The 25,654-nt window shown below is 33.4% G+C and overlaps 1 protein-coding gene across 1 annotated transcript; it reads left to right on the forward strand.

Moving 5' to 3' along the window:
* Nucleotides 1-6,564: 6,564 nt before the first annotated feature.
* LOC120339079 (uncharacterized) lies at nucleotides 6,565-25,505 on the forward strand. The gene is made up of 33 exons (XM_039407136.2): nucleotides 6,565-6,702; nucleotides 7,158-7,299; nucleotides 9,402-9,515; nucleotides 9,860-10,009; nucleotides 10,303-10,613; nucleotides 11,792-11,963; nucleotides 12,368-12,486; nucleotides 12,712-12,832; nucleotides 13,330-13,464; nucleotides 13,577-13,668; nucleotides 14,090-14,238; nucleotides 14,391-14,565; nucleotides 14,980-15,116; nucleotides 15,515-15,646; nucleotides 16,439-16,622; nucleotides 17,024-17,211; nucleotides 17,608-17,744; nucleotides 17,856-17,990; nucleotides 18,444-18,627; nucleotides 18,720-18,904; nucleotides 19,273-19,411; nucleotides 20,036-20,179; nucleotides 20,440-20,566; nucleotides 21,037-21,153; nucleotides 21,679-21,849; nucleotides 22,148-22,282; nucleotides 22,480-22,629; nucleotides 22,863-23,028; nucleotides 23,532-23,661; nucleotides 23,927-24,043; nucleotides 24,148-24,321; nucleotides 24,648-24,688; nucleotides 25,293-25,505. Exons 1-33 carry the CDS (start codon nucleotides 6,693-6,695, stop codon nucleotides 25,405-25,407), a joined length of 4,698 nt encoding a protein of 1,565 aa, XP_039263070.2. The 5' UTR covers nucleotides 6,565-6,692; the 3' UTR covers nucleotides 25,408-25,505.
* The last annotated feature ends 149 nt before the right edge of the window (nucleotides 25,506-25,654 follow it).

Raw genomic sequence — 25,654 nt, forward strand, 5'->3', positions numbered from 1 at the left:
TGCACTTCGAAACCATGGCACAAACACCGCATAACTAACAAACGAATAATATAAATGTTCGTATTCTTCAATTAATTATCATGTCAAAGTGAAGGTTCGTGGTATTTTGAATAAGTTCAATTGTTGAATTGCGTTATTGTTGCATTGTTTCACTGCCTAGCCAAATGTCACGAAAATAATGACAATATAAAATGTTATTAATTATATTTTTAAAATACTTTAAGTTATATTAGTTTTGGATAATTTTTCGTTAGAAATGAATTTATTTTTTTTTAATTTGCATGTTCACTTTATTTCAAAGTCAGTTGCCAATGGGTGACTCATTAAAAACTTCGACTTGTATATGCAAATGCGAAAAATAGATACAATCAAGTCCGAGCTACGTAATTCAATTAATCCTACCAGTGCAGTATTCAGACTCTCAAATTATGCAACTTTGACTTTGGTAGCTGAGAAATCACTGATATACCTGTCGACAATATCTCATCTCTAAAAGTGCTTATGGAACGTACGTTTTGTTTCCCTGATTTAGATTTAACTTATTCCACAAGTCTTTTCTAATTTATCTGCCTGACACATTCTGTGCAAAAAGTTTTAAATGGAAGACTGAGTTGACCATAAACTATTTTGGGAACTCCAGAAGTATGCGCACCAAGATGTCGCACAACCTGAACGTAGTATGTGTGTTTACCGGTTAGGATTCAGGTTGTGCGATATCTTGGTGCACATACTTCTGGAGCACCCTATTTTGTATATACCTTGACAATATTACTGGGGATATGCTAATTGTATCCAAAGTCATACTTACCGCTTCATCGCATGCCAGTGAGTGTTAACGAATTGAAAGCGTACAGAAAGTTTAAATATAAATCATAAATGAGTCATGAGTGATATACTGATATACCAATTTGAACAAAAGCGAACATCAGTATTTTGCATGAGAAACGAGACGATCTGTATGGTGTGTGCCCCGATTTCTGCCCAGCTAACAAAAAATTGTAATGTCATATACCCTCAGTATTATTTCAGTTTTCTCTGTATACCGCCATTTAAAGCAGCTCGAGTTAGTTTTTCAACACCCAAACTAAGGAAAGTCTGTGGATACAAAATGTATGAAATATAAACGAAAAGCACCTTATTGTTACAAGGCCGTTTCTCACCAAATTATTTTTGGTAGAAAAACTTCATTCTCCGAATGATATTTTGTCATCATTTATGACAACAAAACAATGAAATTATTACAATATTTGCTCTTATGAAAATAAAGAAAAATTTATCCAAAAGAATTTAGAAGCAACTTAAATTTAATTGCCAGGATTATTTCTATAGCGCGGCGCACATATGCAGCAAAGGTATTGTTGAAGTGAAGTTATCCGCAGGTTGGAATTTGATCGAAAACTGAAAAATATGGTTTAAACACTTATTCCCTGCGACGAAATAGTCTCACGTATAAAAAATTGAATCCAGTTCATCTAATTCTGTACGACGAACAACAAGTAACATTTGCATTAGCAGATGCATGTAACAAGCTCATATTGATTTCAGAGTATCAAATACTTACTAGGAAAGTCATTGGTTAACTACGAATATGGATGTTCCGCAATCCTACGAGTAAGAAACAACCAGTAAACCAACATTTTTTGGCAGTAAAACGCATTCAATGTAATATGTACATCTCAAAATCTGTACGACATTCATAGACTCGCGGAACCGCCGTGAAGGGCAACTCTATAGCACCACCAATGTTGAAGCGTGTTACTTTAAAGCGGTATGGTTAAACGAACGAAAACTGAAAACAATGCTTGGTAGAAACTTTTGTGACTTTCATCACGGAGGGCTCAAATTTCAACACTTAGTAAGTAAGTACCTTATGTACATTAACTCAGTTCCTATGCTTCAATCTTATCTACCTAATGAAATCAATATACATTTTCTGGCGCTCCAGAAGTATGTGTACCAATATATAGGTACCTAAATTTGTTCGCCTACTTTGCATCAAGTTGTGTAAAGTGACTGGAAAAAATGGACGGATATTCACTTGGCTAAGAAAGACAGTCCCCGAACTCGTAATAAAACTAAAATAAGGAAAAGCGGAACAAAATTATGGCCTAACCATGACGGCGCCTCAAACCGTGACGGTGCGGATTGGACAAGCCATCCCTGGTTCGGTTCCAAGGACTCAGTAATAGTTTAAACGTTTTCTATAGTACACCATTGTGGGGAGATTACGGCATCAAAATTATCTGTAAATCCTAATAAATTAATCTTCATTGGTCTTTGCTTCAAATAATGAAAATTGTTCAACTCATTGAAAAACTTGCACTTTGTTTCCGGCATTTTGATGATTCATCGACAGTACAGTTGGGTGATTTAACTAACGCATGGTTCATACTTCATATCATAACTATGACATAACAATTTTTCTCCTTATCTGAACTAGTTAAGTGAGACCCAAATCAATGGTAAATCGGCTGCCTCCGTTAACAAAAAATAATTTTGTAATAGTATCAAATAGAAAATTATTCATGACTGTCGTACTGCAAGTGCAACACCGGGACCTTTAAGTCTATCGCCGGAACGGCAGAAAAACATGCTGAAACCGGAATTTTCCCGGCTAAACCGGGACGTATGATAAGCCTACCTGGCCCTACCCTGGTACGCATACAACGGGAGTACCCAATTTCAATATAGATGATAATACATATTCACAAAGTCTATATCACTAGTTTTAATAGAACTATAAAAAATATATATGTATACAAAGATTGAAATACGAAAGTCATATAATACGGTACCGCAATTTCTGTAAGCGGTATCATGGATATATATGTGCTCGAAAATCATTCAGCTGAAACTGATTCAAAAACGGAACGGCTTGTAGTAGAATCGTTCACAAAATCCAGGCATTAAAATTTCATGTGTGGTGAATTTTACGTTTAACATTCGCTTAAAATATTAGGATAGATAGACATTCAAATCAGAACTACGAGCTTATAGTCTGACCAATAGTCACAAAGATTAGTAGCAGCAACAATTTGATAATTTTCGATATTCGACAAGATGATTGGGAATTAAGACTTTGAAATTTCGGAAATCCAGATGGAACTGGAGTTATCAGGTTAAAAACCACATCTACAAATTTTAATTGCTTAATCAAAATGGTATTCAATTGAAACGAACTGTTAAAATTCGGACCTCATATCGCGTCTCTCCTGTTAAAACCCAAATGTTGAATCTAGTCTACTTGGTTTCCCGCTCTGTTGTTCTATGTAAAAGCATTGGTATGATAGCGATAGGCAATACTTGCTATTTTCTTTCCAAACATGAATATACTTTTTTAAAAGTACAATCATGTCCGTGAAAAAAGTGTCGTGGATATGTTCGTCTGCATTACGATCGCAAATAGCAGGAATTTTTCTATCTTTGCTTCATAATAAGCTTGACAACTTTGCTAAGCGCGAATTTATGCTGTAAAAAATTGAGCTTGCGTCGTTTTAAAAATTAATTGGTGAGCCACTTTCGTTGTGCGGTCCATGAGCAATCAGAGAAATCAAAGTTCAAATTTGTAGAAACGGCACATATATAATTTTTTAATATGAGTTATAAGGTTTTAGTCCATTGTTGCGTTTCAAATAATAACCCGAAATGAAATTCTAAAATTCTTAAAACCACTGCCATAATCTTGACAACAATCGCATGAGTATGGTGGCCCATCGTTGTCACGTGTAAAATTTAAAAAAAAAATGAAAAAATAAAATGAAAAAGCGAAAATAAAAAAATAGTTGTGAAAAAACATAAAAATAATTGAAAAAAAAGAAATAAAAAAAAATTCAAATTAAAAAAAAAAATTGAAAAATAAAACAAACAAAAAAATTTAAAAAAAAATTAAAATTAAAAAAAAAAATTAAAAAAAAAAAAAAAATTGAAAAAAAAAATTGGATAAAAAGAAAATAAAAAGGTTGACAACGATGGTCCGCCTCGTGGCCCATCGTTGTCACGCGTTTTTATTTTTAGAAAATTTGATGCTGCTTGGGACCAACGTTGTCAGACTTATTCCTACACGCACAAATGTGTTTCCTGGGTTTCTAACTCACTACTGATTTTCATGACCAATATCCAATAAATTCAACATGAAAATGTTCTACAAATTCTCCATGCTACAAGTTCAACCACAAGCAATATATTTATAATAAGGATAAGAGAATATAGAATTGGATACGAAAATTTGTTTTTACGTGCAGAAGGTAATTTAATTGGAAAATGCTGCTTAACTGCTCAGACACTCGTGCGATGCCGGTACGGTATCGTCTGACCGTACCGGTACCCATGCAATCACTCGTGAAAGAATGGGAGATGATGAGTGATTGTATGGCTACCGGTACGATCAGACGCAAAGCGACTATAACCGACTACCGGTATTTGGTAAGACGGTACGGTACCGGCATCGCGAGTGTCCAGACAACTGAGTAGTTAAGCAGCATTCTCCAAATTACCTTATACACGTAAAAACAAATTTTCCGAATTTTCGTATTCAATTCTATATTCTCTTATCATTATTATAAATATATTACTTCTTGTTGAACTTGTAGCATGGAGAATTTATAGAACATTTTCATATTGAATATTGCTCAAGAAAATCAGTAGTGAGTTTGAAACCCAGGGAACACATTTGTGCGCGTAGGATTATGCCTGACAACGTTGGTCCCAAGCAGAAGCAAATTTTCTAAAAATAAAAACGCGTGACAACGATGGGCCACGAGGCGGACCATCGTTGTCAACCTTTTTATTTTCTTTTTATTCAATTTTTTTTTTTTAATTTTTTTTTTTTTTCATTTTTTTTTTTTTTTTTTTTTTCGTTTTCATTTATTTATTTTTTTTTAATTTTAATTTTTTTTTTTCATTTTTTTTTTAATTATTTTTATGTTTTTTCACAAAAATTTTTTTATTATCGGTTTTTTATTTTATTTTTTATTTTTATTTTCAATTTTACGCGTGACAACGATGGGCCACCATACATGAGATAGTAATAGCGCGCTGGTATTCCATACCATGTAAGTTGATCGCAGTGAAATATTTTATGATTGCAAGCAGTCAAGACAAACGAAATGATAAAATGAATGAAACAACGATTCCAAAATAATTACCATATTACACAGTGTTTGAACTGAAATTGTGACAGCTATGGAAATCGAAACAATTAAAATCACAATTGGAATTAGGTAGGATATTTATTATGCAAATTGTAGAATAACACAAATCTTTTAAAATTTTATCTAGAGATAATTGCGGATGCATATATTTGATATATGTTCTTAGATAGTTCAATTTGAAATTTGTTTCTGACTTTGGGCTTTGGCATAAACTTTCAGCGCTAGTATTGTTTGAGAATGCCAATATAAGCTAATAAAAAGTGTAGTTCATTTTTAGACTGTATACTTTTATTACCTCCAGTTGGATGAAACACTAGAAAATTCTACCAGATGTACATCAGTGGACGAAGTGAAATGGATGCGTGACTGAAATACCCATAAATTCAAATTGATTTTCATCATTTTGCTAACAGCCATGACTGTCACCTGTAATTTGGAATAACCTAAAAGCATGTCGAACGTCACAAACAAAAGCATCGTTTCTCGTTAATTAATTATTTAAGTCTGACTTGCAGTCGCCCTAATCAGTTACACAAAGCAGTTGTTCCCCTCTCGCTTCGTTTATTACTTCGACTCAAGACAGATAACGCAAAGAAACACCTTACTGAATTAATAATCATTTTCTTTCTCGAAAAAGCACACTTCGTCTGTTCATATTTATATCATAATGTATGAATAGCAACCTTTCAGTTGTAGATTCATCACTTGGCGCGAAGACAGGTCTCAGAAAGAAGCTAGTGAGGCATATACGCCTGGATGGCTGATATATGATTGCTTTCAGATGGGGTTGAGATTAAAAGGAATTGTGAACTGCCATTCGTTTTATCTAAAAGTACTATGCTCGTTCGTTAAAATATACTCTATGATATTTTATCACTAGCTCTCGTTCGCTATCATGTGAAGCTGCGTTTCTTAACGTCCCCTCCGTCACCTCGCGGATTTGAACTTTTTTTTTTAATCGAAATTTTATTCTTTACGTTTTTATTTCATCCGTTCTGTGGTACTTTATACAGCTCTTGTCAAATCGAATGTATGTTTTCTACCTCATTCAATAGTTGCTTCTTTAAGGAGTTGCATCAGGCTAGTTTGTTACGGAAACAATTACGGAATTTAAGGAAAGGTTTGTTAGATAATTGACTCAAAATCTAATAGCAGCTAAGCTGGGAATTAATGGAACCAAATGCATCAAGATTCTTTCTACGAAACCCGTGTCAAAATATTGTTCTGATTGTAATACTGGGCTCCAAATATAACAAGAGAAAATATATTTTGTTTTACTTTACAAGGCAATAACTTAACTCTCAATAAAATTTTAGCAATGTCGCGCGATATATAACTTCTATTCGTAATACTTAATTCACTTGATTAGTGTGAAAACTAACTTACGTTCATTTTTCAAGTCCTATTTCAGAAATGTATAATAGTTTTAAACAAAGCCTATAAATATAGCAAATTCCTTGTTTGATAAGTCTGATTGTACAAATAATTTGAAAAAGTCTATAACACTTTTTCCGGGTTAATGCGTTATACAGTTATTTCATCATGAAAACAGGTGAGTAATACAATTTTTTTTTTCGATTTTCTGTTAAGAGCATGTGTTTTTAAAATATTTTTGTCACGTTTCAAATAAATTGAAAATACCCTCTTCGTGCTATTCAGATTCATTCAATATTTTCCCAAACTCTCATTACCTATAAAATGTCTGCGTCTGTGAGTCTCGATATACTAGATGAAAATATGCACAAAATTTTTGGTATGTGATTAAAAGTGCCACCCGGTTATTATCTTATCTTGTTTTCGAAAATTAATATCGATAATTTGGCTTCAATCATAGGAAATATTTTTCCTTCATGAATTATTCTGTGATAACAAAACTGTTTGATTTCTAAAAAATACATTCATTATGCGACGTGTAAAATCACAATTGATTATGTGCTCATGTCAGTGTTGTGAACCTTCATAATTGGTTGTTCTTAAGTGACGAACAACTGCAAAATATTTTTTCAGATCGGAGATTCAAGTATTTAATGAAAATTATTAGGATTGTGACTTTAATCATGTCCTGTGCAGTATTGAAATCAGTATTTGCTGCCTCGTCAGTGGAAAAATGTCGACAGAATAGTTCAGACACAAAATTTGCAAACAATGGGTAAGATTTGAAATATTATTTTTGTTACATATTTGTTATTTTTGAATCGAAGTGTCTGTGGATTGGAATTGTAAGAAACCAATTCTATTTCAAGTTATCGTGTATACACGGTTATCATTTGCTACATAGATGATGTTCTAGATAATATTAATAAATTGAATGCAATTGTATGATTGTACAGGAATCACGCTAATTGTTGAGTCTGATGTTGAAAACTTATTCCATGCACCATGCTAAAAATAAATTGTTGGGCATATATGTAATTTTTATCGTATCAAATAGAAATTATGGCTCTTTTAATTTATTTTTTGGCTTCACAAAGTTTACAGACCAGACATTCCAAAATGGCTGACATTTAGAGGTGTTTGTCTAAGATGCCAAGATGGCTTCTTATATTATACAAATAAAAAATTTAATCTGAGAATGAAAAAATAGGTTTAAAACGAAATTAACTGTAACTTATATTTCACTACTAAAAAATTATCGTTTTTGTTTTATCATCCTTGGCGCCTTATGCGTTATAGGCGATCATATAAGTTATTTCATACCAGAAACATTTTGGCCTGTAATACTTTCACAAACACATACTAGTTTTCATAAATAATCCACTAACGATTTTTTCAAATATTCCGAATTTGAGATTATGTACGCAGAGGAGGAAATCGGCTTGTTTGAATCCGTGTGATTTTGTGTTTTTGTCGCGACGAATCGAATTCACTAATATCCTATCTCCAGAAGCAAGGTTTGTTATAAGCCACACAATCGGGATGTATTTACATATTATAATGTCGCACGAGAAGTAGTTAAGTTTAATATTTGATGATTGTTTGTTTGTTTGTCCGTTTTTATCCGATGATTAGCCGGAAAACTAATCCCCACATCCATTGCTGTTTTGCTGTATAAAGATTGTTAATGAATGAAGTTAGAGGACGGAAAAAATACAGATTAGAAAAATCATATTATAGGGATTCCTGCAATCGAAGCATTTTAGTTTGTTCAAATTTTTTACACAATTATCACCTAAAGTTTACGTTATCCCATGAAAATTTATACTTATCCGCGAATAAAACATGCAAATAGCAAATTTTCTTATTGTGCCATAGTTACTGTATTGCATTTTCCCCGGGAATTTGTGTGAAATGTAACAATTTAAGAGTATTACCTCTTATATGGTCAATGTTGAAGCAATGTGTTTTGAAAAAGTATTTTGAGCTGCGTGTCGAGTAATTGCACCCAAGAAAGCATTGATCTGATGTAGCTGAATCTAGAATTTAAATTATGGATAAGACTACTTGATGTATGACTATAAACGAGGTGTCATCAAACAACAGCGCATAATTTCAATCGTTATATTAGCAATTTTTGCCAAATATAACCGCCGTACATGTTTTTGCTGACGCAATGAGTTGTCATGACACAATTCATTATGAATTCAACAGAAGACAAGATGTAAACAAATTTAGGGAACACTAACATTAGTGCCAAATCCATTTGTGTTTGATTTAAATAAGTTGAAGTCAAAAGTTTTTGTGGCTTAACTAGGAAAATTCCCTTTTCAAAATTCTTTTGTCATCAGAATACAAACATAAAGATTTATTAACATGAACATATCTACATTAAAATCGGTGTTGTTTTGTTTTTTGTCAGACAGTAGTTGCAAACCGTGAATTTTTAATAAAGTTTATAGATTCAAATTCTGTTCTGTTTAAAAATAAAATATTTTATTCCATCTTGTTAGTAATAGAATAAAACCCAAACACATTATTTCTCATAGATTATCCATTCTGATTTTTTTTAAACGCATCTATATAATTGAGTAAATTTTGAATACCTCATCGCTCCCAAGATCGACTGTTTAGGACTTTCCTACCAGATAGGAAGTGATAACGATAGTGCTTTCATTTTATCAAATGAGTCACAGGGCGCCAGATATGAGTGAGAGGAATAATTCAGATCCGTAAAACTGATGCATATTGCCAGGGTTCGTGACCCCACTTTCGACAGAAACATGCCGCTCTTCACACAAAATCTATACTTTAATTTTTTATTTCATTGCTCAATCAATCTACATTGTACTATTTTTTTCATTATTGCATTACCAGATACGAAGGACTTGTAGTTGTGGTTGGAGACGACATAGAACAAGACTACAGTCTAATAGAAGACTTGCGCAAACTAATAACCGCAACTTCCGAAAAAATGTTTCAAGTTACCAAGTAAGAACACGAAAAAGCTTTTTCCGTATCCGCCATTTTAGTTCATTCACTTCACGTTCATGGTTCAATGTTAGATATTCTGATCTACGGCATTTAAGGGTATTTTATAACCCAAGAAAAGTAAATTATATGAATATTTTATATAAATTAGCTTTCTTTTTATTAAAGATGATATCAGTGCATGGATACTAGCGTATATTCACAAACATAACGTGGGGATCTATATAAAGTTATGGCTGATACAGATAACAAAGCTATGTCAAAACTATTATTTGAGACTAGGGCCTGAAGCGAATTAGCATCTCTAATCGTACTGTTGAAACATTTTTTGAATATTTTCACAGGCGTCGAGCATATATTCGACAAGTTTCTGTTTTGTTACCTCGATCGTGGGGTGTTCCTCCAAAAGAATTTGAGAATATCATGAGTGTCAAAACTGACACAGTTCATACAGTGGATAGAGGAGATTTTAGGCTACGCAATCGATCTCCGAGGTAAATCAATGATATAATCAATCATGAGTCAGCTGCTGAAATCTTCTCTCATTTGAGGTGTTTTCCAAAGAATTGATTCAAATTAAATTATTTAAATCAGAAAATTACAACTCCCTTTTTTACAATCACATGTCTTATTTTTGATGAACGAGTCAAATATTGTTATTGCAATAAATTCAAATATTTAGGCAAATTAAATAGTTTGAATAACATTGTACTATATGCCAATTCAGCCACGAAGGAAAATGATTGTCAATTTCAATAAAATTTAGTTGAATTATATTCAAATGCAGGTCAGATAATGAAGACATTTCTTGGCAACTGGGCGATGAGGAGGCACAAGTTGACATGCCATATGTTATCAAACCGACACCATGTGGATACTCAGGTCGATATCTCCGATTGACCCCAGAATTTGTGAGGTTTGGCGGAAAGGCATCGGAAATGGGCAAGATGGGATCGCCCGAAAAAATCTTAGTCAGACAATGGGCTAAATTACGTTGGGGAGTGTATGATGAAATTCCTCTCGACGACTCAGAGTCGAACTTTTATAGACACACCGACTTAGAGGTTCATCCGATTGCTTGCTCGGCTGCTATTACAGGTTAGTTTGAAATACATCATATTGACTCATTATGAGGTTGATTTAAATAACTGTCTTCGAAAAGAACATGTACTTGTCGTTGCCGTGTTTAAAGAGTCGTTAATAGTACTGGATAAAATACTTTATGGGTTATAACGTAGGAGTAATTATTGAGAAAATGACTCCAGCACAGATCTAACGACAACAGCAATCGTCGTTAATTACACATAACTACGCAAATTTCGCCATGCCATGTGAAATGCATACATGCTACTTTGAAATGCAATTATCCCTCGCTATTCCCCTTTGTCTGTCTCTTTGTAGTGACCAAAACAACGCTGATACGATTATCGTGTAGGTAACCCTATGTTTCGCGGAACCACCTTTTGGTGTGACACTGTTTGAACCATATTCGTCGTGAATCTGGTTTATTATTGGTAAATAAAAGTGGATATCACCACGGAAACACACCTATATCTTGCAAATCAGATGCAAGGACTTTTAGCTATATAAATTATGTATATGTTTAAGGGCCGATACGAATTACACAAACTTTGTCTGCAAGTAAATATTCCGGATGGACGAAATATAACACTTTTGATGCTACATCAACATGCACAATACAATTTTTTCATATCACTCATGTAAAACAAAAACGGTTCATTTTATCGCCAATCGAGTAGAATCTAACAAAATATTTTTACAATTTTCTCCAATTGCAGGAAATGAGCCAAAAAGTGGCTAATTATTCGAAAAACCACAAATATAAGAAATTTATTTTAATTATTAAAGCACTTCACTGCAATGTAGTCGGGTAACTTATCATTATATAAGGAAAACAATTTTGAAGAATATTTTCAATAAGCAATATACTTAATTTCCGGGTTAAAACTCATTATAAACGTTCAATAACTCGTTTCTAATGATTACAAATTTATTTTTAATCTAATGAATTTAAAAATATTAATCATTTCAGTTTGGAAGATATTTTAGAAAAGTAATACATATAATGGTTTCACTAGTTTACCTCAAAACGAAAATTAGTTTTTTATGTTTCAAAATGAAAAATTGCCAGCTGGCATAAATATTTTAGCGTTTGTTCCATGTTGCAATTTAACGAAAACGACATCAGACTTTTAAGATATGGACCCGACAACATATTTCTGTGCGAAAGAAATTAATATTTAATTACGTTTCAGGTAAAATAATAAAATCGGACAATCCGGAAGTACCGTGTAGTAAAGAGGAAGCTCTTGTAAACAAGAATTGTACATTTAAGCCTGACTCTACGCCGTCGAAGACTGTAACTTCCAGAAAAACTTCTTTTGATGAAACCGTCGGAATTACAGGATTCGCCTCATTAATGTACAGGTACAAGAAATATAGCTGCGTGGGAAGTGTACTAAATAAAAGTCGATATTAAATCGTAATGACTACATTATGCAATAATGTTATCTCAACTATTTTCTCGGTAAATCAGGATGTGTAACTGCGCAAATGTTGATACCATAAGTATTATTTTGTGTGAATTTCACATTTCACACAAAATTTTGTTTACAGTGCATGAGTTGGCCTAGTATGGCACTGATATAGACTTTGTTGACATCGCAGGTTCTAAGTTCAATTCCCATGCCCACGTTATCGTCCAGTGGTGTAATAAATTAAGCACCAGCATTCGATGCTTTTAAAAAGGGCTTGTTTGGGGTGACAGGCGTATGAAACGTCGTAAATAATATAATGCGTTTAGTCGATACGATATATATTTTCTATTTCAGTCCTGATTTGAGTTACGTCGATCATTTCTGTGACACTGTAGAAGAATCAGAACAAGAAGTGCCCGAAGAACAACAGCATAATGCAGAAGCACCCACGTTACATAATTTGCATTGTCAAGGTAGGCTAAGATACTTTGTTTTATTTCGCCTATGCAACGGACCTGGTGTTTGGTTTAGTGTGCGTCAATTTGTTCCTGATAGAGTTCAAACCGAATTTTCTTCAAACCCTCCTGATGGAAATTAGAACTTATCAGCTTTCTTGAAGCGTTCCTGAGTCGTAGTAAAAGCTGATCCGAACCAACAGTCTGTGCTAATTTTTTTTTATCAATTTATGCTTTTTACAGGAAAAAGTGTATGGGAAGTAATAAGAACTCATCCAGACTTTGCGAACGGAAATAACCCCCCACTTCCAGAAAGTTCTATTCCTCCACCGATTGAATTCAGCCTATTAAAAAATCCGGACAGGTACTGAAATAAAAAATTCAAAAATACCACGGAGTTCTGCTTTGGTCTCATTTTGAATCCAAATTGAAAACTAACACAGACAATACAAATATTTCTCAAAGCGCGTTGGGCTGTACGGGTTACTTCATCAAAAGCAATTCGTGCCTATTTACTATAAATGTTCAAATTTATATTTCAAACTATAGACGTATGGCTGCCTGATTTTGATTTGTATCGGTGGGAAACTTATTTGCTCGATGTTAATTTAAATTTTTTTAAATTAAACTAACTGTAACATAAATTCGAATAAATGTCAGAAAGTTTCGACCATACAGATAAAATAAGTTTATTTATCTAAAGTTAATTAATAAAATGTATTCTGCCAACAATTTATTTATACACCAATTCTAAACGTATTATGATGATCAGCAATATAAAAACGTATATACTCACGTTTATGTAGAGTAAAAACTGTTAGTATCCGGTATTTTAATTATGATTTTTTGTGTCATTTCTAGGAGGATTGTTCTCGTTCTCGACATTTCGTCCAGTATGAAGTTTTTCAATCGAATGAAATTGATGAGACAAGCAGCAAGTCAATTCATTGATACCGTACCGGAAAACTCTTGGATCGGGATTGTTACATTTGCAGCGTAAGTTAGTAATGAAATAATAATCAACAACAAATTTTCAATATAGTATGCCATTCGAAAGGTATATCCTTTATAAAGTACACTTCAAACAATATCAAATTATCTCTTTTAGAGAAGGAACGGTGATGTCAGAACTCATCAGAGTTTCATCAAACGACGTGAGAAGGTTATTAAAAGAACGTCTTCCCAATTTTCTTGTCCCCGGTGAGTATGCGCGATTAGATATTTTTTAAATTTATTTCTCCAGTATGTGGTTGATGCATTTATGAGTGTATCATTGTTCTACATTTATTGTCTAAAAAATTTCAATCATTTCCCGTGTAGAATGTTATAAATGTATTCATAACAGTTCCAATCTCCGTACCAAAAGTAATGAAATTGAAATAATGAAATGAAAGTAATTCTTTTATAATATCTAATGTAAAATCTACGACGGCAAATATCTCTTGTTAGGGGCAAAAAAAATTTAGAATCGCGATATTTAACAACACTGAAATTAGTAAAAACGCATTACGATTGCGAAAAGACATTCATTACTAAAACGAATAGGCGCTAATTAGATACTGAAATTACCAAAGGGTTTGAAAAGACTCTAATTCTAAAATAAAACATTATTTACTTGCAGGGACCAGTATCGGTAGCGGTATTAAACTTGCACTGCAAGTTTTAAAATCATCTGGTCCAAAGCATATGAGAAAATCGGGTGGAAGTATGCTTGTTTTGAGTGATGGAAAAGAACACAACAGTCCAAAGATCAATGACACATTGTTGGAAGTAAAAAAAATTATTATCTCCTAGTACAGAAAAATACAAACTCCTTGCATGGTTTATAATACGAAGGATGTATCTTTAATTTAATGTACAATAAATTTTTAAATCTGCTGCTAATTGTCATCGTTTTTGAAATATTTAATTTTATAATCCAGGTTATTGATTTTGGAGTTCGCGTTACAACAATTGCTTTTGGTGCACAAGTAGCAGACGATTTGGATGTTTTAGCCGAAGTGACTGGAGGTTCTGCATATTTTGCGAGCTCAGGGGAGTTTAGCGACAATAGTGAGTTACGTGATGCATTCCTGGCAACGATTGACAATCCAGAAGGTAAACTCCCAGCAAAAATTCTTTATGCAGATTGATTTTGAGCGATTATCTTAGTACAATCAATTCATATGAAGATATTGAGTACAGGCGACGCATTTTTAAAAAATATATGATATATTACAAAAAATAAAATAATGGCAAGTGAAAAAACTCTAAGTCGTATGAGATCATTAGCGTATCTGGAGTTTATACACTTATCGTATATTTTCAGGTGTCGCTGGTAAATATCGAAATCATTAGATATATAATGGATGCAGGCTCAAAATTAATTTTATAAAGTAAAATAATAATATATTAATGTGCAATATATAGTAACCTAGTGTCCCAGTTCATAGCTAAATTTATTTTAAATTTACCAAGAGTTCAAAAAAAAACTAGTTGTTCAATCTAATTAGCTTTAGAATTTATTTGCAGATGACATGGTTGTTGTTTCAAGTCAGTCGATACGATTGAAAGCTAATTCGTCCGAAGGTCACACTTTCATTATAGATGAAACAATCGGAAGAGAAACTAGGATTACAGTGCTTTACACCGACACCGTAGCACCTAAGGTAAATAGTAGAAATGGTGATGAAAAATGAATTGTGAATTTCACAATTACTAGTCTTTGCTACTTTCTATACCAAGTTTCACCCAGAACAAGGCCATGTGCAAGTATACACTGCCACATAAGAGGCTACTATTTTTTATTGAAGTGTCGTAATTTTTACGGTTCAGGATTATCTTTTCAATTTATTACACTCTGGGCGAAGTGTTATCCATGGTTCATTTTAACAGTTTTGTCCGACAAAGAAGAGATTCGTTTCTGTGATATTAAGCATGCATACGAATATTCAAATTCAATCTTTCTCCAAAGTATATTTTTACTTATTTATTACCATTTGTGAGAAATTATTATTTTTAATCTAAAAAGGAAGTTACTATATATTATAATGATGAATATTTTAAGATCGGACTGGAAAATCCTTGGGGTGATGTAATGTGGGAAGACGATGATATGTTTGATACGAACATTACAGCTGAGTTTTCTTCAGATGAAAATTTTTCAACAAAGACCATTCAATACTTTGGATACATGGAGGTAAAATATAGTTCGCAGTCAAAATAATAAATAATAATAGTGAACATTTTATTAAAAATTAGATTTTGCTAAATCTGCCTTATATAATCCCTGTTATTTGACTCCTTTTTTTCTTGTTCAACTAAAATTCTTTGAAAGCGTTGTGTTTTGTGCATTTACACTGCAACTAAACTTATTTTGGTAAGAAAAATTTTAAGTAATTACTATTTACCTCACTCCATATAAATTTAATTTGGTCGAATTGAATTCTTAATCACGTACTTAACTAAACCTTCGAATAATATTCATAAACGTAGTAATTTCAACTCTTATATCATTGTATTAAAAACGAATGAGTATCTGGCAAAATTCTCAATCAATTACTTTTTGGTATATCCGTAACAAAATAACCGAAAAAATTGTCGTAGAGCGAAGTATACTTATTCAGTGTCGAGAGATAATTAAATTTGTGGATGAAATTTGAGTTTACCAAAAAGGAAGTAGAAATATATTTTGTGGGGAATACCTAGCATTTTAAATATTCCACATGTCAAACACGGTCACTGTTTTCAATTGGTTTAGTGCATTTCATTAATAATTTTCGTGTTTGAGTGCTGAACCGCATGAAATTTTAATGCCTGTGCTATCTAAGCACAAATCCTATACAACAAGAATGATTTTAGTCATACATTATTTGTTTTCAAATGTACATGTAAAATATTCATGAACAAAAATTAATGAGAAACAAAATTTAATACAAAAACAATCATTAAAAAAAGCAACAATAGTGAAGCACGGATATTTATATTTTAGCCTGGAACGTGGACGCTTCTGTTGAAAAACCAGAGGTTGCAAAACAGTGTTACTGCTGACATCTCGGTTTTCTCCCATCCCGCAGAAGAACAGGAAAGTTTGGTTCTCTCACCAGCATTACTTTGTAGGATAATAAATTACAGTGGAAGCGAAAGCATTGTCATTTATGCACATCTGAGTTATGGTAATCCATTAAATTAATTGTAATAAACTTTTGCTTCATGTTACGTTATTGAGGTCAGTTTGCAATGCTGTTTTTTTATTCATCGAAAACGAAAACTACCATCCTGTAGCATTATTAGCTGACGTAGCCGTTACTTTCTACTGTCAGCTAAACAGTTAGTTTGGCAGTTTTTAGTGCTGTCAGTTATTTGCTATTGTCTTCAATTATATGTTGTTCATTTACACAATTAGTTTTGGTATCGGTGGATCAACTCACAAACTGAAAGAGCAAAATATTTTACCTGTTGAATCGGTTCTTATCACTCTTATTGCTTTTATTAGAAAACTCCCCGGACTGTACTGTGCCAAGCAAGCATGCGCCAAAGTTTTATTTGTGCCTCAATTGTTCTCACCATTTTTCAGGTGAGTTTGCTGTTCTCGATGCAACAGTGGAAGCTGTTGTGACTCGGCCTTTATCACTGTCTGGCAGTTATGATACGGCCACCGTTGAATTGAAGGACGATGGTCGTGGTGCTGATGTTATTGCAAATGATGGAATATATTCAGGATATTTTACTAGATTCACATTGCAAGGAAGATACAACGTCAAGGTAACTTTAAACATTGAGTACATTGTCCACCATAAATAATCTGTTAATCTTATTATATTACGTTGTAATCATACTGCAGCAATCGTCCCTCGCATTTTAACCCCAGTAAGACTCACGCGCAGAAGATGTTTTCCCAAGCAACTCATTCTCGTGATTTGTAGGATACCCATCGCATAGCACTTTTATACATATGACAGTATCTTTTTGGATTATTTTGTAATCAAAATGTCATTCATGTGCATGTGGCTAATCTACAAATTGTTTTACAACCTGGATTTGTCAACGCAGTTGAGCGTAGTCACTAATCAAAGTCCATCCAGGCTTGCTATGTTTTTGATATAATTCTCTCTGATCTCAGTGCCAATTGTAATTATCTTTTTTATTTTTGGATTAAAGGTTAATGCCGCCGGAGACGGAGATAAGGCGCGACTTGACATTAATCATATTCTTGGTCTGGGACGTCGTAAAAATGACTTGGTCAAAGTTGATACAAAAGATGTTTTACAAAATATGGGGAACAAAGAAGAGAATAAGTATGTCTACGATTATATGCGTGAATCACTGAATTCAGTCTTATTCTGAAATGCATCATTTGGTCTCTCTATTTATGTATCTTAATAATTAAATTATTTTTTCACCAAAAGACGGAAATCCAGAAAACGACGCTCAATCAGAGGAATAACGAGTAGGATGGGAAAACTGAAAGCTTTCAAACGATGGAGCACACAACAGAAAGAATTCATCGTAAATGACACAACTGCTGTAGTTTGTCCAGATGGGTAAGATTTATACTAATTCGAACTAAGATTTTGGGACCGTACAAACATTTGAAATTATTTATCAAACAAAAAAGCAAAACTTATTGCTTTATATTTTGAATGAATCGGATATCGAGACGGTGCCTTGTGAGACTATAGAAGAGTCCCACCCAATCTGTGGCGCATACCTAGAGGGAAATTGCCAAATCAAACATTTCTCGCAAATTAATATTTGCATTGCGTATAATAAGTTGATATTTCTGTAAAATGGGAGAAATTGACTGTATGTTATTCTATCGGACAAAGAAGCAAATCGTCCCTAGAATTATTTTTGTATTATTTCGGTGCGATACGTATACAAGTTTATCGAATCAATACAATAAGCATACATACCGAAGCAGCCATAAAAGTATGGCAACTAACAAGAATACCTTGAAAAAAAAATTACTATTTTATAATATTTAATATATTCAGATATTACCACTTTCAAGACAGTTGCTATAAGTTTGTCCGAACTCCAATGGCATCATTCACTGATGCATCGAAATTTTGTGCAAATGACGGCGGATACCTCGCACACGTGAATTCAAATCAAGAACTTTTATATATAATGGACACCATTGGAAAAAAAGATACATGGTTCGGAGGAATTCATCAAGTGGGTTATAACTTATAAAACAACAAAGTAATTTTCGTATTTTTATGCATATATTTATCTTTTATCCTTCATACTTTTATTCACTTCTACAGTCGCTGAACAGAGATGACATATCAGTTGAGTTTGTAACAAAACGCATTAAAAGAGGACACGAAGATGAAGATCTAGTTGTATTGGCAAATTTATTCAACGAAATTTACCTCAATGAAGATACCAGAAAAATAATTGAATCATTTGAACCAGATTTAGCTGGATTAAGCAGAAAAGAGATTAACAAGTATGGAAAGAAGTGAAAGTAACTTTTATCAATAACATTTTCAAATTACAATCAAAGTAAAATAATGTTGTCGACGCATCAGTGGTAAACTCGCAGATTCAAAATATCAGTTACAATCCCTATTTACACCCCATTATCAGGATGTAATAAATTGAGTAAGCTACTCTTAACAGGAAACATCAAAGTCCTTCCACAAAAAGTAACTCCCTGAATATTAGTGTTTAGTTTTTGTATGTAGCCTTTTTCAGATCATACGTGGTCCAAATGGCTCAGTAGTAGTAATTTCCAATTTTTTCTGTCATTTTTATCAATTCTTAGATTTATAATGCTATGCGCTCGACTTATATAGTTTATTTATACATTTAAAGGATTATTCGAGTACTGGGAGGAACATCAGAATCTGACATTCCTTTACTGAAAGAAGCAAAATTACTGAGACTACAAAATGTCCAAGATATGTTGACGACAGCAAGTATGCGCACTCGTACTACACAACACATGACAACAGTGAGGATACATACTATTTAAGATTGCTAATTAAACTGACAAAACTGACTGACCTTCAATTTTTGAATTAAATGGAATATTCCAATTTCAAACATTGACCTTTTACACTATGAATGTCCCTGGGTTTCTCAGACTTTCGTTATCCGTGGCCTTCGGAAGACTCTCGAGACATGTGGCCGCATGTTTTTCTATAAAAATCAGTCGTTCTATGTGCTACATTCAATAATACGAAAACAAAACAGGTTAACGCGAATGAATAAATGCATTACAATAAAAGAATCAACGTGAACTGCCTTCAAATTAACGAAGTTAGTGTAAATATTACCTAGTGAACAACTTTGCTAGTGGCACCCAAATAACCACTCCGTGCTTATGCTTATAATGTAACAGAGGAGCTGAATATGTATTACAACTTGAACTGTCATGAAAAATGCTTTTTACTTTATCTAATATAACGTCAGGAATAATATTGGCTATCATAAAATATATATTTATATATATATACATATTAGAGCTACATTTTGGTGTTAATATTTTGCTATTTTTCTGACACCGTTCACCAGACAAATCACAGCCACATTCACTTTGTTGTCTGCGGGGAATTTAACTATATTCTGCGTTTAGACTGTAAGTTCGAGGAATCGACGACAAGCTGGAACTCCACCATCATCAAGTGGTGATTCTAGCGAACCATCAACAGGCGTATTTACAACGATAGCAACATCCACTGAAAATGCAACACTCGCACTTGCAAAGAAATACCCAGATGTAATTAATTTTAGTTGATGAAAACTTTTTTATTTTTAAATGAATTGCTAGTGGTATTTTTTTATCAAAAAAACTCAATTATATTATTTACTGTATGTCTTGTTTGTATGTTCATTCGTAACTATTGCTGAGATGAACAATAATTTTGAAACAGATGAATGAAAACACGGAGTGTGTTACTTGAAATGCACACCGCTGTAATTCAAATCGAACGAATAAAAATACCAACAACTTTATCACTAAAAACTCATTGAATTTAGCAAAAAGACTACTTTGGAAGTGGAGAACAGGATCCAGAATGCTCATGGTTTAACGATGGTAAAGTAGTTGAAACGTCAGGCGATGAAGTTTGCAACAGGGACAAGGCTTTCTTTTGTGAAAGACCAAGTATGAATATGAAAATATAAATGGTTTATTGTATTATATTGACTTGTTTGATGCATAACACATCAACCAAACTAAAAAACATTTATGAAACAGCGGCTTGGTGGGTTATCCATATCTCAGCACATGCTTTGCTCAATTATTGCGAACAAATATACTTTATTAAAACAATATTAAATCTTAGAGAGTATGAAGCTAATTCACAAAGAAAATCTCGATAACTTCAAAGCAAAAAATGCATGCGAAGGCAGCACTCACACAATATACGGATATGGGTTGAATTGCTCATAAAAGTTTTAACTCAAACAATTGTTCTTCTTCATTGCAGCATTCGCATGTTTTCGTATGTGTAATATTTAATTTAAGACTTTGAGAAGTTGAACGGTTTATTCCAAGATAAGAAATTATATATATATTTGGGTTGTCCATTCGCAGTTTAGAAAAAGAAACCAACCAAATCTTTATCATTCCAGAGATCGATCTTTTTGAACCTTCACGCATCACTGATTTGAAAGTCAAAGTTACTGAAGATCTCAATATTGTTCGACTTGTATGGACGGCCACAGGCGATGACAAGACTAATGGAAGAGGTACGTTATAATATATTTTTGTAATCTAATTTTGACCATTGGGAGACCAGTTGCCAATTTCAATCTTGAACTAAACGATATAATGAAGTATCAAGATGAAGCCACCATTTTACTCCATTAGTAGCAAGTTTAATGACCTTAGTCAACAACGGTTCTAGGAAAATTCGCCGTAGGAAATCTTCCCGCAGAAAATTTCGCCGCATAGGAAAAATCGCAAGGGTATTTTTCTGTAAAACAAGTATTTGTGATAAAAACAGTTTTTAAAGTATCTTTTTATTAAAAAAGATTCGTTATTTAAAAGCATACCGTAACCCTGCGGCGAAATTTTCTGCGGCGAATTTTACGGGCACAGGCAACAACAGCTAGATTAACCTAAAGCATGCATTAGAAATGTTAGTCCCGTTTCACTTTCACCTGTATAGAATACAGCTATTTCTAAATCTCGAAGCAGATTGTCGTGTGATTTAAAATGCGGAACAAGTATAGATATGTAATTCTGTCAACATTCTTCTTCTTTACATTCAGCGAAAGAATATGAAATACGCAATCTTAGAACGAAGCGAGCTCGAAAGCTTGCAAGGAATTTCAAAGACGGTGAATTATTGAGCTTCGCTGCAATATTAAATGGAAGTGTCGATGTTGCCAAAATCTCGGGAGAACGTGAAGAATTAGTCGTCAATTTAACAGAAATTACAGGTTGGACTTTTTTTTATATCGAGATGGGAAATTTAAATTCTATAATGTTTTGTTTAATTGTAATTTAATTTATTCGATAACAAAAAAATGGAAGTATGAAAGAGATTTTCATCGAAAACACATATGATCAACTCAGAAATCCGAAGCTTTGTTTGTCTTTAATATATTTCTAACGTAAAGGTGACGCATTACTTTTAAATTTTTTTTTTTTACAAATATTTGACACACATTAGGAATTTCAAATTGAAAAATCATTAATGTCGATAAAGCAAAAGTTAAATTTTTTTCTCCCAATCAGGTTGCCCACCACATGCTGCACTGGACCTAATAATTCTCCTACCTCGCCGAATACTTTCTCCGAGTTCCACATCACGAATCGAAAAAGAATCAACTTTGGATTTATTCAGAACTTTATTTTCCATCTTCAAAATCAGTAAGTAAAGACTCAAACTAAGACTTGCACCTACCATGATTATTAAGCCTAAGACAGTAAACCCCATGAATGTGAAAATTTCTACACTTGAAAAATATCTTCGGGCTGAACCTCGTCCAACTCAGATTGATTTCTTTTACTTGAGCTTTTTGCTTTAAGTGAATTTAATGGGAATTAATAAATAATTTGTCCGACAGGTACATATGAAGTACAAGTGAGCGTTGTTGCTATACAAGATCAACTTGGGAGAGTTCTTCTGCGTGATTCTACTAGTGCCAATGAAGTTCTGAACAGTATTAGGCAGGGATTAGAACAAGACAACAGACTCAGACAGGAAGTCAGATACCGTAAGTAAAAACATATATATTGCTATGAACAAAGCCGTAATATACCAACGAGTGAAGCACATGTTTTTGTGCTTTACCGTAACTAAAGATCGTTCATTGTTTCCATTCGATATACTTTCTAAATATCTAACCCTGTTTACCCTTCTGAATATCTAACCTTGTTTCCATTCGATATACTTTCTAAGTATCTAACCCAGTCTATCTTTTTAAATATCTAACCCTGTTTATTTCAGATGACACTGTAAAAATATTAGAAGATATGAAATCAAGGGGAAGATCGATCACACCAAAAATTTTATTATCTATATTGACGGAAGAAGATATGGAAGAGTTGATAACATATGAAAACACCACTGATATGTTCAAAATTATCGTTGGTGTTGGAATTGCAAATGAAAGGTAATTTTTGTACATCTGCAATGATAATTTTAATCATTTTTAGGTTTGCAGTGTAATAAATTGCGCAAGAATTACAGTCAAAGCTAAATGTACTTGATGAAGTTATTTAGAGTCGGTTTTGCCGGTGAGTGATGTTAGTTAATCCAGCGACCGCACAAGCAGTCACGAACACCTTGCGCGACATGACATGACGTTCTGCGGAGCAATGTGGAGAGATTTCGAAAATCAATTTAACAAGGGGAGGAATTGGTGCATATATGACTCAAATTAAAATATTGAGATAATTCTTTATACAGTATCCACCATAGGTAACTGATCTCTTGTATGTTTGTTCCATTTTAAAACTGCAGTGCTGCGTTTAGTTCATCAACTTGCGCCATTTTCATTGTGTTGATTCCTTCATCTATAAGCCAAGCAATTAGAAAATCGAAATCAGTATTTTTATTCTTTTGATTTACAGCTGCTGTTTTGAGTTGGTAGGTAAAATATTTATTTTTCAACAGTGACGTTCGCGCCGTAGTTTCAGATCCGCCATGTGAAAATGCAATATTTGCTTCAACGTGGAAAAACTTGAATGAAACGTATCGTGAAGTCGCATCTCAGCTGTGTTATGCAAGAAATGATGAATATCAGGTCAGATCCTATCGAAATTAAAAAACAATTTTTTTAATGAAAGTAGTAATAATAACTTCTCATTAAAGAATTTTATAAATAATTATAACGGATAAATTGCTAAGAACAGCACATATCAATACTGTTACTAATAATCTATTACGAGAATTATCTGGAATCAAATATACTTGCTAGGATTTTATTCAAAATTTTCAATCATGTCGCATCTGATTTGTTGTAGGGCAAAAATCTGACACTATTAGAAAAGTTGTTTCCGTATTTTCAGGCTTGGGGCATTGTTGCTGTTGACGAAGGAGGTTTACGCAGTGAGCCTAGCAATATTGTATCAAACATAATTCACAACCATCGGAAATTGGTTGATTGTCCACCAGAGCCAGAATTAGTAAGTATATTCGAAATAATAATTTTAGATTTAGCTAACACTTGTGACACTCAGACAACTATGGTATCAGTCATGCTTTTCAACGCCCATCTCTATCGTTACAGCCTCAACCCAGCGTTGCAGGAATCGATGTTACAGTCGTAACCATTGCAATTACAATACCTCTTGCTGCCATTCTTGGTATCGTTGGCGCAGTTATATGCTTTGGTCAAGTGAAAAAATACAGAAAAAAGAAGAGAGAAAAAAAGGAGAGAAAGGAACGTGAAGCGGAAGAAGCGGTTAGTTACTTTAAATTTCTTCTTTTCAAATATCAATAAACATAAGCATATAAAAACTTCGATAGTAGAAAAATCTAGCGCAGTAAAATTACGTTAAATTTCCAATCTACACCGCTTAATATCCCTTACTATTTCTAATAAGAATTGAACTGGAAACTGAATTCCCACAACGAATTATAATATATTTCAGTATAAGTGGCACTAATGTGTATATCCCCATTAAATGAACAATAACATAATTTACCTTCCGTACACGATTTGCTTATGTTTTCATGTCTGCTTGGAGATTTTGTCATGTTATTGTATATATATATAAATACCCACAGGCTGCAGAAGCAAAAAGAGCCGAAGCAATCAAAAATGCAGGGTAAGTCCACCGTTTTTGTGTCCGAGTTCTGCCGTTTCGATAACTTAAATAATAAAAAGATACAGAGTCTCCTGTTTTGTTTTTTTTTTGTTTCCATTATCCCCGAGTTTTGCCCTTAACCTCATTTAGGACTTGAAATTTCGACCACTGAAAATAAAAATAAAGATTGACCACACCACTGGGGGTTATGCATTACATCAATGGATGCCATAGGCTTTGTCTCAGTCAAACTGCAACCTTACTGCTTAATTTCAAAATAAAAAATATCATATTCACCGCTACAAATCGAAACATCGAATCGTCTATAAACATGGCGTATAAACTACACCCATAAAAAAATGCGTGTGAGATTTGTCTTGAGGATTTTCGACTGTAATCAGAACAATTGACCTATAAATCTATATATAATATATATATTATGTCTGTTAAAATTGGTGTTGTAATAAATTTTAAAGATATAAAGGTGAAGGAAAAAATTTATGATTCGTTCTGCACGATCAATTTCGCATCAGCAACAACAATCCAGCAAAACGCATTTTGTGCCCAAATATTGAGGCAATGTAATGCTGTATTATGGCTTCTCAAAAACTTCTATTTTTTCTAGGATCCGTGGGAACGTTCGCGCCAACATGGTCGGTTTGTTACAAAATGTTCGGCGAAATTCAAACCTGAAGCTGAAGATCAACAAAACAGCACCAGTGACGCAGCCACCAGTTTAAATTACACTCATGAAGACTTTACTTATAGACAAGTCAAAAGGTGTCACACCGCCCCACATTAAGTGCAAACATGCGACTTCCGCTCCACACTAACTATACTAACTATAAAAAACATTCATACGCGTCTACTTGGCATTTACATTATGCACCACTGTGCTACATACATGCGCTATTACATATTGTTAGTTAAAACCATGCTGAGAATTCCAATATGGCGCACATACCTCGAGGGGTTGCAGTCACAGTA

The sequence above is a fragment of the Styela clava genome, chromosome 9, assembly GCF_964204865.1.
Source record: "Styela clava chromosome 9, kaStyClav1.hap1.2, whole genome shotgun sequence".
Classification (NCBI taxonomy): Eukaryota; Metazoa; Chordata; class Ascidiacea; order Stolidobranchia; family Styelidae; genus Styela; species Styela clava.